We start from the raw sequence: 14,429 nt of genomic DNA on the forward strand, positions 1-14,429 counted from the left end.
CAGGCCTTTCAAGCTGGTAGGTCTGGGACTTGAACCACACAGTCAGCCCTGAGGGATCTAGCTGCCTTAACCACACCACCAGCTGGCCTGAACCATTATTTCTACAGGCAATGAAATTATAATTTAAAACTGAAATTCTAATGATCTTTGCTCATGAAAATTTTATTTTTATATCCTTCATATTTCTGAAGTATTTATATAAAGATCCTGAATTTGAAAGTCTGGGCCACAGAAAAAAAATATTTATCTGTGTGTGTGTGTGTGTGTGTGTGTGTGTGTGTGTGTACGCACACGTGCATGTGCATAAATATACATAAACTCCCAATCCAATGAATCCTATGATTATTAATTATTTTTATTTTTTAAAGAATTATTTAATTGTATTTATAATTACTATTTTTTAAAATTTTCTATAGAGCACATGTGCTCACCAGAGACATAGAGAGCGAGAAAGTTAAAAAGCATGCTGCCAGGTCCAGGACTCAAAGGCATTAGCCATGTGGGAGTCCAGTCCACCACACCATCTGCTGGCCCCATTCTTTTTTTTTTTAAACCATGTGACTTTCATCTCCCTAGAAAGCATCATCTCTCTCCATCTGTCCTACAGGTAAGCAGGACGGACATATTCCTTTGGAACCGTTAGAAATAGTGCTTTGGGGGACCAGCAGGTGGCAGGTTGGTTAAGGTGCTGGATACTCCCACATGGCCGACCATGGTTTGAGTCCCAGACCTGGCGGCAAGTCCCGGACCTGGTGGCTTCTCACTTTCCCTCTTTCTCTCTGTGTCTCCCTCTGGTCAAATTAAAAAATGAATGAATAAATAAAATTAAATAAAATTTAAAAAAAGAAATAGTGCTGAAAAGCTGGATCCACTTTTCATTTAGAAGTTTTTTTTAAAGAATTATTTTACTTAATTTTCTTTATTTTAATTTGACCAGAGAAAGAGAAAGACAGAGAGTAAGAAAGCGAGAAAGCAAGCACCAGGTCTGGAACTACCAGGCCACCTATTCACCCCCATTTAGAAGTTTTTAAAAGTTTCACAACCTCTTCTTTTTTTTGGGGGAGAGGTTTTTGTTATAGGGCGTGTGTGCTCGCCAGACAGAGAGAGAGCGAGACAAACAGACAGAAAGCATCCCCCCAGGAGGGATGGCCACGCCGCAATCCCCTCCATTCGCCTCTCGGGATCTTGGGCACGCACACACACGCACCTGGTGTGAGTTTTAAGCCACTGGGTCTGGCACTCAAACCGTAGTAGACTGCATGGGAGTCCAGCGACATAGCCATTATGCTAACTGCTGGTCCCAACAACCTCTTACCTCTGGGTCCTCAGCATCAATCTGGTTTAGGTGGATGTCCTCTGTTGTAAGCCACTGGAAAACAACATCCTGGTTTTAAAAAATAAACTAGAATTAGATATCCAGTTACTTGAGAAAGCTGAGAGTCAGAACTAGAAAATCAATCAAGAGAAATGATAGGGGCCAACAGGTGGTGTGGTGGTTAAGGCACTGGACTCCCACATGGCTGACTGTGGTTTGAGTCCTAGACCTGGTGGTATGCTTTCTCACTTTCCCTGTCTCTGTCTCTGCCCCTCTGGTGAGCGCATGTGTCCCATAGCAAATTAAAAAATAATAATAAATTAAATTAAATAAATAATGTTTTAAAAACAAAAAGAAAAACTGAACAAGTAATTAGAGAAATGGCAGCTAGCCCTCTCTGGATGAAATCACATGAAAACTTAAAATATTGTCTTCACTCTAATATAATCTTTATTATCAGAAATTTACATTTCTTAGGATTCTCTAATATCTAACCACAAGCTAAAATTCATCAGAGCTTGCTCACAATTCCATAGCAATCTCTGTTTAAAATAGTGACAATCTGAACTTAAAACATGTGGATTCCGGGACCAGCAGTTGGCGTAATGGCTAGGTCGCTGGACTCCCATGTAGTTGACCGCAGTTCGGGTGGCTTAAACTCATGTCAGGCGCACGTGTGTGCGTGCCCAAGATCCCGAGAGGAGAATGGAGGAGAAGGGATTGCGGGGTGGCCATCCCCCCTGGGGGGTGATTGCTCGCTTTCTGTCTCTCTCTGTCTTTCTGGTGAGTGCACGCACCTTATAGCAAAAACCACTCAAAAAAGACAAAAAAAAAAATGTTGATTCCATAGAAATAAGATCCTAATTCACTTCTCAACATGACAACTAGAAGAGGTGAAGGAGGGCTAGCCAGTGGTGTGATGGCAGTTAAGGCAGCTAGATCCCACATGGCCGACTATACAGTTTGAGTCCCAGACTGGGCACCTTGAAAAACATGCTGGGTGCACAGATGTACGCGTGTGCCCAAAATCCTCTAAAGGAGAAACGGAGGAGAAACGATGTGGCATGGTCACCCCCACGGAGGGTGCTTTCTCACTCTCTCCGTCTCTCTCCAGTCAGCACAGACACCTTCCCGCAAATTTAAAAAAAGGGGAGGAGGGGCCCTGAAGGAATTTATTTCATTGCTGGAAAGGCTCAGCAAGAGTGTCCTCCTCAGAAAAGAGCACAAGAACCCCACAGTATGCAGCTCTGCATGTGCCATACACATGCTTGCCTCCCATGCTGTCACTCTTCACCAGTTGTTTCTTTGGCACTGCTCTGACATAGTCACTGCAGTATCTCTACCTATTCTGCTCTGTGGTCAGTGACCCACCCTATACATAACCTCCTACCTACCCATGGTGCCATCAGCCCCTCCTCTCCAGCACACCTTCCCTGCCTTAATGCATATCCTTATCCCTTCTTGCCTGGTTGCCTCTACCATCCTAAGTGACTCTTGGCTTCCTTTCTGCCTTCCACACAAATGACAGAGGGGTCTTTCTAAAACGGATCTGACTATGCCCCAAGGCTGATCGAAACCCCTCCAGAGGCTTCCCTTGGCATTCAGTATACAGCTCAAGCTCCTTGGCTTTGGACATGAGGCCCTTGTGGAGCCTATTCCTTACTACTTCTCTAGGGTCAGCTCCCATCTCAGCTTGGCAAGCTTAGATTCTGGATTTACTTCTCTGTCTCTCTTTCTCAGTGTACTGTAAACTTTTCAGAGCAGGAACCATGCCTGACTCAACTTTATATTCTTAGTTCCAAGCATAAAATGAGTGCTATGTAGCTGGTTTTAAAGGAGTAAATGAATTTATCACTGTTTAAATGATATGAAATCCATTCTTATGCACTCTATATTAACATGATGAAAAAAAAAAGCTTACCATGATTTTGCTGTTTTCTTCTTTATCCAAATATTGGTCACTGAACATGTGACATGAGCCAAGCACTGCCAGCTTCCCACCTTCATTCTGTTGATGACAGACCCACATCAGGTACTCAGGGCCCCAAATCCACGCATAGACCCTAGTCCCAAACACAATCACCACCATCGCACTAGGAGCTATCTTATGTACAGATAAGAGCTGATTCACATCAAGAGTTTAACACTGCAGAAACATCAGCTCCAGTAACAACTACATTTTAACCTGCTTCTTGAGTTAGACAGTTCTATATTCTTCTATTTAACAAAAAGTAACATAAATTGGTTGTAGAGCATTTTCCCATTGTTATTTATCTAATAAATGAAGACCATAAATTAAAAAAAAAACCCAAAGATAGTCTATAGAGAGTTAATGACACTTATGAGTACCAAAAAGTATTTAACTAAGACCTCAACAGAAAACTAAGCCACGAGCATGAAAATTCATCACAGAAGTAACTAGTTAATAAGAAAAAAATGTTCAATATTAGTAATTTCTTTAAAGATTTCTTTTTTAAGAATTATTTTGTTTAATTTTATTTATTATTCACTTTATTTTCATTTGACGAGAGAGAGAGAGAGAGAAAGTAAGAAAGCAAACCACCAGGTCTGGGACTTGAATCATGGTCAGTCACATGGGACTGTCCAGAGTCCTAACCACCATGCCACCTGCTGGTCCCAATATTAGTCATTTTTTTGGGGGGGGTGGTGGGGGAGGTTTTTTGCTATAGGACATGTGCGCTCACCAGACAGAGAGAGACAGAGAGAGAGAAAACAATAAATCATCCCCCGGTGGTGGTGGGGGGGCCAGGCCGCAATCTCTTCTCCTCCATTCTCTTCTGGATCTTGGGCAGGAACGCACATGCGCCCAGCGTGAGTTTTAAGTCACTGGGTCTGGGACTCAAACCGCAGTCGACTACATGGGAGTCCAGCGACATAGCCATTACACTAACTGCTGGTCTCAGTAATTAAAAAAAAAATACTTATTTATTTTATTTTTTTTTATTTATTCATTGATTTTTAAAATTTGACCAGAGACAGACAGAAGATGAGAGTGAGAGAGAGAGGAAGTGAGAAAGCAAGCCACCAGGCCTAGGACTCGAACCCCGGTCAGCCATGTGGGAGTGTCCAGCGCCTTAACCACCATGGTCCCCAGGCCCAGGAATTTTTTAACAAATCAACACAAAGTTCTTTTTCCTTTTTTTTTTTTTGAGAGTTTTTTCGCTACAGAGCACGTGTGCGCGCCAGACAGACAGAGAGAGACAGAGAGAAAGAAAGCGAGAAATCACCCCCCAGGTGGGATGGTCACGCCGCAATCCCGTCTCCTCCATTCTCCTCTCGGGATCTTGGGCACGCACGCACACACGCCTGGCATGAGTTTTAAGCCACCGGGTCCGGGACACGAACCGTGGTCGACTACGTGGGAGTCCAGCGACATAGCCATTACGCTAACTGCTGGTTCCCGAAAAAACCTCTTAAAAAAAAAATAAGAATAGTGGAAACCAGGACCAGCAAATGGAGTAATGGTCACGTTGCTAAACTCTCACGTAGTCAACAGCAGTTTGAGTCCCAGACCTGGTGGCCTAAAAGTCACACTGGGCGTGTATGCGTGCATACCCAAAATTCCAACAGAAAAATGGAGAAGGGATTGCGGTGTGACCATGCCCCCTGGGAGGCTGTTTCTTGCTTTCTGTGTTTCTGTCTGTCTCGTGAGTACACACACTCTAGAACAAAAATCTCTCTAAAAGAGAAAAAAGAGTAGAAACTTTTTCTTCTTTTTTATGAGAAAGGAAAAGAGTAACACACAGAAGGAAGAGATATTTTGGTTGCTGCATATCCAGCAACCTCCCTGAGTATGTCAGGTATATGCATGCTCATGATATAGGGCTGGCCAAGAATGGTGGTGGGTCAGTGTTGGGGCAGGGCCAGCTGGAGGCATGGTGGTTTTAAGGTGATTGGATCCCACATGGCCAACTGCACAGTTTGAGTCCTAATCTAGCAGCTTAAAAAAAACACACTAAAAACAAAATTAAATAAAGATCCTATTGAGGTGCTGTCTCTCTCTTAGTCTCTCGAAAAAAATAAGCTTCAAAAAGACAGCATAGGCTGGTGTGATGGAGGAGCGCTGGACTCTCACATGACCAACCATGGTTTAAGTCCTAGACCTAGCAACTTGAAAATCATATCAGGCGTTTGTGCCCAAAATTCTGAAAGAAGAATGGAGGAGAAGGGATTGAGGCATCACCATTGCCCCCCTGGGGGAGAGGATAATTTCTCACTTTCCCTCTCTCTCTCTTTTCTCTCTGTGGTGAATGCACACACCTTACAGCAAAAACCTAACATACACATATTTAAGTGTGTGTGTGCAACTGTAAAATAGCTGTATCTACATATCACATATACCTATTACCCAAGAAAAGCTATACCTTTGAGTGGTAGAAAGCCAGAATGGGTCTGTTAAGTGGGAAACAGACAGAACCTGTAGACAGAACAGCCACTGCTGGTTTCATGACACTCAGCGTTGCACCAAAAGGATAAACAAAGGTGAGAGCCCTGTAAAAAAAATTAATGAAATAACAATTTTATAATGAATGAATTTAAAAACTCTGAAAATAATCAGTTTCTTGCACAGCATTCTTGATTCACCATCGAACACAGTTTCCTGTAAGCTTTGGTTTATTAATTCAAAAACTGGATAACTTGGGACCAGCAGATGGCGTAACGGTTATGCCACTGGACTCCCACGTAGTTGACCGTGGTTTGAGTCCCAGACCCAGCAGCTTAAGCTCACCTGGGCGCATGATCGTGCATGCCCAAAATCCCGAGAGGAGAAGAGGAGAAGGGATTGTGGCATCCCCCCTGGGGGGTGTTCACTCACTTTCTGTCTGTCTCTCCACTGAGCACATGCACCCTATAGCAAAAATCTCTCTCTTAAAAAAACAAAACAAAAAAACTGGGCAACTCTAGCAATAAGTTCAACAAAATATTTTGACAAATATAAATGTAAACTTACAGGAAAAGTGTAAATGAGTGTAACTAGAAGAAATAAAGTAATACTTGTGGAGGAGGAAGAAGATGGGGTCTTGCCTAAGAGCTAACTGGAACCATATGTGAGCATGCCATCATCTCCCTCCTCCTGGGATCTGGCTGGTGCACTCCCTAGGAATTAACGTCTGTCACTGGAAGGGTATGTTACCAGTTGAATGCTGCATGAATCAAGGCACATATGTACCCCACACTGGACTCTTCTGTACAGACACTCCTTGGAGTCCTTCCTCTACTCTCTACTGTCCTAACAGAGACTTGAGGGTGTCTACAGTGAACTGGTCTGAGTTGAAGCAATATGCTCCTGGAGATAGTATGGGATGCAGGGGAGGGTTGAATGCAGACCTTGGATGAGACCAACCCATGTAGGAGGGCTAGAGTTTAACTGAAAGAAAGATGGAGCTCTGCAAAAGCAGCTGCTTAAAGGAAGTGCTCTCAGAACAGAAAGAAATAGAAATCTTAAGATCAGAGCAAATGGTTAGAAATTTCAGGGGATAAGGAATTGGTTAGATGATTTAGGATATATCCAATTTAATCTGGTCATTACAGAGGATAAGGTATTTACCCATACTTTTATATATGAAAAAGTTGGGCCCAAGGGAGATGGATCCCAGAAGGCCCACCATATGGTTTGAATCCCGGCCGAAGCAGCTTAAAAAACAGACAGGGACATGTGCGTGTGTTTCCAAAATCCCAACAAGACAGAGAAATGGAGAAGGAATTGTGACATAACCATGCTCCATTAGGGGTATGCTTTTTCTCTCCCCCTATTTCTCAGTCTCTCTCTGGCAAGTGCATGTTCCCTCTGGCAATTGAAAAAACAAAAAACAAAAAACAAAAAAAAAAAAGAAAAGCAGTCTGTGGCCCATCTGCAGTAGTGCAAATGGTTGACACTGCTACTTAGCAGGCTGAGGCCACAAGGGAGGCCAGGTTTTGACTCCTGGGCCATCATAAAAGCTGGGGATGGTGGCGCATGCCCTAAGTTCCAACTATTTGGGAAGCTGAAGTGGGAGGGTTTAACATTGAAAGACCCTGCCTTAAAAGGGAAAGAAGGAAAAAAGTAAAAACTCTAGAAATAAAATATTCCATACTGTTAAGACTAATTATCTTCATTATCTTCAGGGGCAGGGGCATGGATTAACAATGCAGAACTTGCAGTTTTTTCCTTTTGAACTTTTCAAATTGTTTTGTTGATTTATAATCAGAAACAAAAATTCTTTTCATTGTGAAAAAAAAACACACACACAACTCTTCAAAATAATAAACACCCTCCTGTGGGGTTCAGAAAACACACTCACTGGGCATTGTTTCCACTGCTCTCCTCATCGATGATTCCAGGCACGGCCTTTCCTGCAGCTCGGCTAATTTCCCTTGAAGAAAAAAATTAAATTTCAGTAATCAAAAATATTTAAAGGGTTCATACTACATTTATTAATATTAAGTACAGGGACTGGCAGGTGGTGTGGTGGTTAGGGGCATTAGACTCCCACATAGCCAACCATGGTTCAGGTCCCAGACCTGGTGGCTTGGTTTTTCATTTTCTCTCTCTCTCTTCCTCTCTGGTCAAACTGAAATAAATAAATAAGGTTAAATAAAATAATTATTTAAAAAATAGCAAGTACAAACAATATGTGAGAATTTTGCAGATGTCAAGATACAATATTTTATAACTAAAGTACATTAGAGGCCAGCAGGTGGTGTGATGGTTAAAGGCGCTGGACTCTCACATGGCCAACCACAGTTAAGAGTCCCAGACCTGGTGGCTTGCTTTCTCACTTTCCCCTATCTCTCTCTCTGTCTCTCTCTGATCAAACTGGAAAATAATAATAATAAAGTTAAATAAAAAATAATTATTTTTTCTTTTTTGTAGAGGTTTTTGCTACAGGGTGCGTGCGCTCGCCAGAAAGACAGAGACAGAGAGACAAAGTGCAAGAAATCACCCCCCAGGGGGAATGGACATGCCGCAGTCCCTTCTCCTTGGGATCTTGGGCATGCATGCACACGTGCCCAGTGTGAGTTTAAGCCACCAAGTCTGGGGACTAAAACTGCAGTCGACTACATGGGCGTTCAGCGACATAGCCATTACGCTAACTACTGGTCCCAGTGAAAAATAATTCTTAAAAACAAAAACAAACCAAAAAAAAAAAAACAAAACAAAAAACAACCTGGGACCAGCAGGTGGCAATGGCTATGTTGCTGCACTCCCATGTAGTCAACCATGGTTCAAGTCCCAGACCAGGTGGCTTAAACTCACGTTAGGCGCATGTGTGTGTGCTCAAAATCCTGAGAGGAGAATGGAGGAGAAGGGACTGCAGCATGGCCATTCTCCCCGGGGGTGTGGGTGTGGGTGGGTGTGATTTCTCACTTTCTGTCTCTCTGTCTCCCTCTGTCTTTCTGGCGAGCGCACGCGCTCTATAGCAAAAACCTCTCAAAAAAAACAAAACAAAACAAAACAAAAACTAAAGTACACTCATACACACCTCTCTGGGGAGGCTTGCAAAAGTTAACATTAAAATATTAGGATGGGGACAACAGGTGGTGTGGTGGCTAGGGGTGCTAAACTGCCGACCATGGTTCAAGTTCTGGACTGGACAACCTGCTTTCTCAGTTTCCCTCTCTCTCTCTATCACACTCTCTCTCTAATCAAATTTTAAAAAATAAAAAATAAAAATAAATAAATAAATGAGGTTAAGAAAAAAATTACTTAAAAAATACTAGAATGAGGGAACAGCAGATGGTGTAATGATTACTTTGCTGAATTCCCATATAGCCAATTGCAGCTTGAGTACGAGACCTGGCAGCTTAAAACTCACATCAGGCATGTGTGCCAGCATGCCTAAAATCCCAAGAGGTGAATGGAGAAGAGACTGCCACATGTGTTCATAGCTATGTCTATATCAGTTGAACTTACTATTGAAAGTATTTAAATTAATTAAGATATTTTGTGAATCAGTACAATGTGGGAAATAATAAAGGAATAGAAAAAAAAATAGAAAAAAAAAGGAATAGAAAGCAACTGCAGAAACCAGACACAGAGTGGGAGGAAGATGGGAAATGGCAGAGGGTTAGAAATAGAGGGGAAAATATATAAATATACCAGAAACAAGAAATAGAAAATTATTTGTTGACGATAACATGTATGATTAAGCTACTTTACAGTGTATTCTGGCTGGAAAATCGCATTTTGTATGTTGTGGTGATGTCCAGTGAAAGTATGTAAAATAAATAAATAAATGAAAGAATAAATAAAATTAAATACATAATTTTTTTTTAATGGGGAAAAATAAATAAATAAAATAGAATTAGGATGAATTCCTCCTTCTTGAATCCTGAGGAAAAGGTCCATATTCTAGAGCCACATTCTAAACTCTCAAACCTCAGAGCCATCAGCATGCCTGGGATATAGCATGGAATGAATACTTTTTTTCTTTGTAAGATAAAGAGAGAGAGAAAGAAAAAGGTGAGAAAGAGAGGAGAGACAGAGATCAGTATCTTTGGCAAGGTCTTGTTGTAATAATCCTGTTGCCCAAGTCTCCCATTTAGCCAGGATCACAGGTGCAAGTAACCACATTCAGTGTACTCGAGTTGGCCTGGAACCAAACCTGGGGCTCTCACGCAGCTTCCACCTTCCCAAGCAGGAAGCTACCAGTGCATGACCCAGACTGGGCCGGGAATCAGTAATTTTGAACATGGGGAAAAGCTCATAAGTTCTCCCCTCACACATTCCTTTCCACTTACCAAAAACCCCTAATTTATGTTTGTGGGTCCAAAACAGAAAGCTGACTCTATCTCAGGCTGCAGGGGGTGACCTAGCAATGCCATCAGTGCCTTCTAGGTCCTCTGCCAGTTCGAGGTGGGCATGTAGTCTTGGACAGCTCAACGGAGCAACCTCAGTACTACTCTTGCTAGGAATGCTGGCACAAAGGCATGCTCTCTTGCCCTAGCTGCTGTGGCATTTGATAAGAATTTGGAAACTGGTAAACTATTCAGCCCACACAGACAGGAGAGCAGAACTAAGAGAACTACAGAGAAATGGAACTGAGGCCCTGATGTCATGAATCTTTCTGTCAATTAATACTCAGTTAGGGGCCTGGCAGGTGGGATGGTGGTTAAGGGCACTAGAATCCCACATATTCGACCGTGGTTTGAGTCCTGGACCTGGCAGCTTGCTTTCTTATTTTCTTTATCTCTCTCTCACTCTGTTCCTCTCTGGTCAAATTAAAATAAATAAATATGGGGACCAGCAGGTGGCATGGTGGTTAAGGCACTGGACACTCCCACATGGCCGACCATGGTTTGAGTCCCAGACCTGGTGGCTTGCCTTCTCACTTTCTCTTTGGCCAAATTAAAATTAATTAATTAATTAATTAAATTTAATTAATAATTCTTTAAAATAAATAAAGTTAAATTTAAAAAAATACCCAACTACTGTCCTATTTCTGGGCTTTTTGATGACATGAATCAATAGTCTTCTAATTGTTTAATCCCGTTTGAATAGGGTATTCTGTTACCTGCAACTGAAAATAGTCTAACTGACCAAAACTTGAATGTGAAATAAACTTTCAAAAGATGAGAGAAATATAACTTGATGAATGAGAAGTAGTAATATAAGAAAATAAATGAAGACTTTTTGAGCCGCTCTTTCTCTATCCACTCAGGCCCACTCCTACCTCTCAGGAGTGTACTTTCACTTTAACTTAATAAACTAACACTTCCTTACACCAAACAAAACAAAACAAAAAAAAAGAAAAGAAAAGAAATGATGAGAAAATGGAACAAGGAAGAAAGGAGAAAGGGGTAGTAAGAAGCATGTGTAAGAAGAGATGAGGGAAGATCCATGTAGGGGGTGATGGTCATTTGTAATGGCATTTCTGGTTTTCGCCATGCTTACCTGTTTAAGACTCCATTGGAAACCAGAGCTTCTTTAGGATGGAAATACTTATAATACACATTTCTAACCACAGCATCTTCAAGGAAAAAAGAGAGGAAGGTACATTTCAGATTAAAAATAACTTTGATATTATAGGCTCATACAAATTTTGACCTGAAAGTCTTTTCCAATCCCTCTCATTTTATAAATGGAAGAAGCCTAGACCCACAGGTTAGATTGCTGGTGAGACCAGAATGGTGGACCAAGCCCGGAGCTTTTTCCATTGTACCACTGGGCACAGAGGGCTATGATATGAATAACAAATAGGATACTATTACCATGATTAAAGTAACAATAATAACAATAATTACCATTATTAACCATGATTCCATATTCTTCTAGCAGAAAGTTGATATTAGTGTCAAATCTGGATTCTCCACCTTCTCCTAGCATCACAAGGATATCTCCACCACTGTCAAGGTACTTCTTCAGGACTTCAAACTACACAAAGGAATAAGTATATTGAAAAGACTTTTGTCCAAAATATTATGAATAAGACCTCACTTAGATGAAAAATAAAAAGGCTTTTGTCCAAAATACTCTAAGGCCTTACCTAGCTGAAAAATAAACACTTTGAATGTATAAAGCAAAAAAATATAAATGTATATAAAATTTATTCTCTACATAGGACTTTCAAGGTTGTCTTTTTTTTTTTTTAAGTCTTCTTCTTCAAGCTTGTCTTCTGAGCATAAAACTCCAAAATACTAAAACTGAACATTTTCAAAGTTGATTGGATACTAAATCGAAAGTGGAAAACTATTCACTAAAAGGAGCTCAGAGCTCTTCTTTCACCAGCGCCCCTGGTCTCCACCTACCAGTTGTACTTAGCTCCTTTGACAACCAAAGCTCCAAACATTTCCAGATGTCCCTTGGGAGAAGAGGAGGAAGCAAAATCAGCCCTGATTAAGAATCGCTAATCTAAACCATGCCTTACCACTGCCTGCAAGGGATATCAGGATGAAGGCATTTCATATCAGCCCAGGAAGGAATTCTGTTCATGGTCATCTTGGTCATCTGACTAAGCCATAGGGAGAGATGCATGTTTCCTGCTTATCTGCTGGGAAGCTCTCTCTTGCTTTTACAAAGCTGGGGGGAGAGAGAAATCTGGGGCTGATCTTGCTGAGCCAGCCTTAGAAACCCTAAAGTGGGCGGTCTAGTAGTTTATCAATCTTCTTAATTAAGTACCCCATTAGAGAAAAAACTGAGTATGTATTCCGGTATGTATATATTTGTTTATAAAGTATGTTTATTTATAACTTAAAACATATTCCTGGGCCAGCCAGTGATGTGGTGGTTAGGGTGGCTGAATCCCACAAGACTGACTGCATGGTTTGAATCCTAGACCTGGTGACTTGAGAAACACACTGCGCACGTGTACATGCATGCCCAAAATCTAGGGATGAGGGTGGGAGAAAAGGGGTTATGGCGGGACCACCCCACCTGGTGAGGTACTTTCTCACTTTCCTTCTCTCTTTCTCTCTCTCCAGCAAGCACACACATCCTTTAGCAAAACTAAAAACAAAAGAAACTACCAAAAAGAAAATGTTTTAAGGATAAAAAAAATATGAATTGACTAGCACTATAGCTAGTGGTTAAGAGAGCTAGATCCCACATGTTTGACTGTGGTTCAAATCCCAGCTTTATCGGTTTGAAAAACACTTCAGATACATGTGCATGTATGCCCAAAATCTCAACAGGATAGCAAAATGGAGACGGCACTGTAGCCACTGAGGGGTTCTTTCTTTTCCATGTCTCTGGAGAGCGCACACACATCCTCTAGCAAAAAACAAAAAACAAAAAACAAACAAACAAAAAAAAACAAGAAATATTCAGTCGTATGTACATGCCACATTTTGTGTATCTATTTATCTACCAATGGACTCTTGGGCTATTTCCATCTTTTGGCTACTGGGAAGAGTGCATGTGAAAATGGGTATATGAATGTATCTTCAATATCCTGCTTCCGGTTCTTTTGGATATATACCTGGAAATGAGATTGGTAGATCATTTGGCAATTCCATTTTTAACTTTTAGAGAAACTACCATACTGTCTTCCATGGTGGCTATACCATTTTCTATTGTCCCAAAAGTGTAGAAGAGTCAATTTTTCCACATCTTCACCCACACTTCTTATTAGTGCTCTGGGTTGTTCATTTATTATTATTTATCTATTCCATGAAACAGGATAAAAACCAGCTTAATTTTAAATGGAATATTCCTATTTCAAAGCAGAACTGGTAACCAGCAGTTAGCGTAATGGCTATGTCACTGGACTCCCACGTAGTCGATCACAGTTCGCGTCCCAGACCCAGTGGCTTAAAACTCACGCCGGGCGCGTGTGCGTGTGTGCCCAAGATCCCGAGAGGAGAATGGAGAAGAAGGGATTGCGGTATGACCATCCCCCCTGGGGGGATGATTTCTCGCTTTCTGTCTCTCTGTCTCTCTCTGTCTGTCTGGCGAGCGCACGCGCCCTATAGCAAAAACCTCTCCAAAAAAAAGCAGAACTAAGACAAAGAAGTGTGGCTAATATTGAACTAGCCACACTATGTTCCTGGCACATTGCACAGGTATCTCAGTTAATCATCAGAACCACTCCATGATAATGACAGAGATGAAGGTGACACTGTAAGCCAACACAGTAAGTGAAGGCGGATTTAAATCCGGGATTTCAGAGCCCATGCTTTTAGCTACCTCACTGTATTTCTTCTTCACGAATATTTCTTACCTCAGCTGCCGTAAATTTTTCCCTTGGCCCAGCTGTAATCCATAGTTTCACCCCAATTAGCTTCTCAGACGTGATTTCATCTTTTAAGCTAGAAATAGGATTTTAAAAGCAACTGTTAGAGCCATAATTTATACCAATTTATGAATTAGTTTAGCTCTCAACTACACAGAATCAAAAACCACAGAGGCCAAGAGATGAAGGGAGTTAGAGGTACCTCATCCAGCTTCTCTCTCCCAAAATGAGAATCCCCCTCGACAGGCCTGCCTCAGGGTCATTGGGTCTCTGCTTAACACATCCAACAGGCCAAGGTATTCCAAATAACCCTGCTAGAGCACAGAGAAATCTCCCAACTACTTATTCAATCAGCTCTACTATTAGCTTGGATGATTACCCATTAAGAAATGCCATACACATATATACAATATTCTCATTTACTTTTCATTTTTCCTTTCCCT

General features: G+C 41.5%; 1 protein-coding gene across 4 annotated transcripts in view; it reads right to left on the bottom strand.

Moving 5' to 3' along the window:
• Positions 1 to 14,429, bottom strand: part of IFT52 (intraflagellar transport 52) — a gene marked incomplete at its 3' end in the record, with an annotated part of 31,817 nt that overhangs the window by 10,757 nt on the left and 6,631 nt on the right. For 3 of the 4 annotated variants that reach the window (XM_014587504.2, XM_014587502.2, XM_014587503.1), the window contains 7 exon segments: positions 1,316 to 1,384; positions 3,237 to 3,323; positions 5,701 to 5,827; positions 7,618 to 7,689; positions 11,211 to 11,286; positions 11,561 to 11,690; positions 13,975 to 14,062. In XM_014587504.2, the coding sequence (XP_014442990.1) occupies positions 1,316 to 1,384; positions 3,237 to 3,323; positions 5,701 to 5,827; positions 7,618 to 7,689; positions 11,211 to 11,286; positions 11,561 to 11,690; positions 13,975 to 14,062 (649 nt within the window). 4 annotated transcript variants of the gene reach the window in all.

This window comes from Tupaia chinensis, unplaced genomic scaffold (assembly GCF_000334495.1).
Source record: "Tupaia chinensis unplaced genomic scaffold, TupChi_1.0 Scaffold000216_1, whole genome shotgun sequence".
NCBI lineage: Eukaryota > Metazoa > Chordata > Mammalia > Scandentia > Tupaiidae > Tupaia > Tupaia belangeri.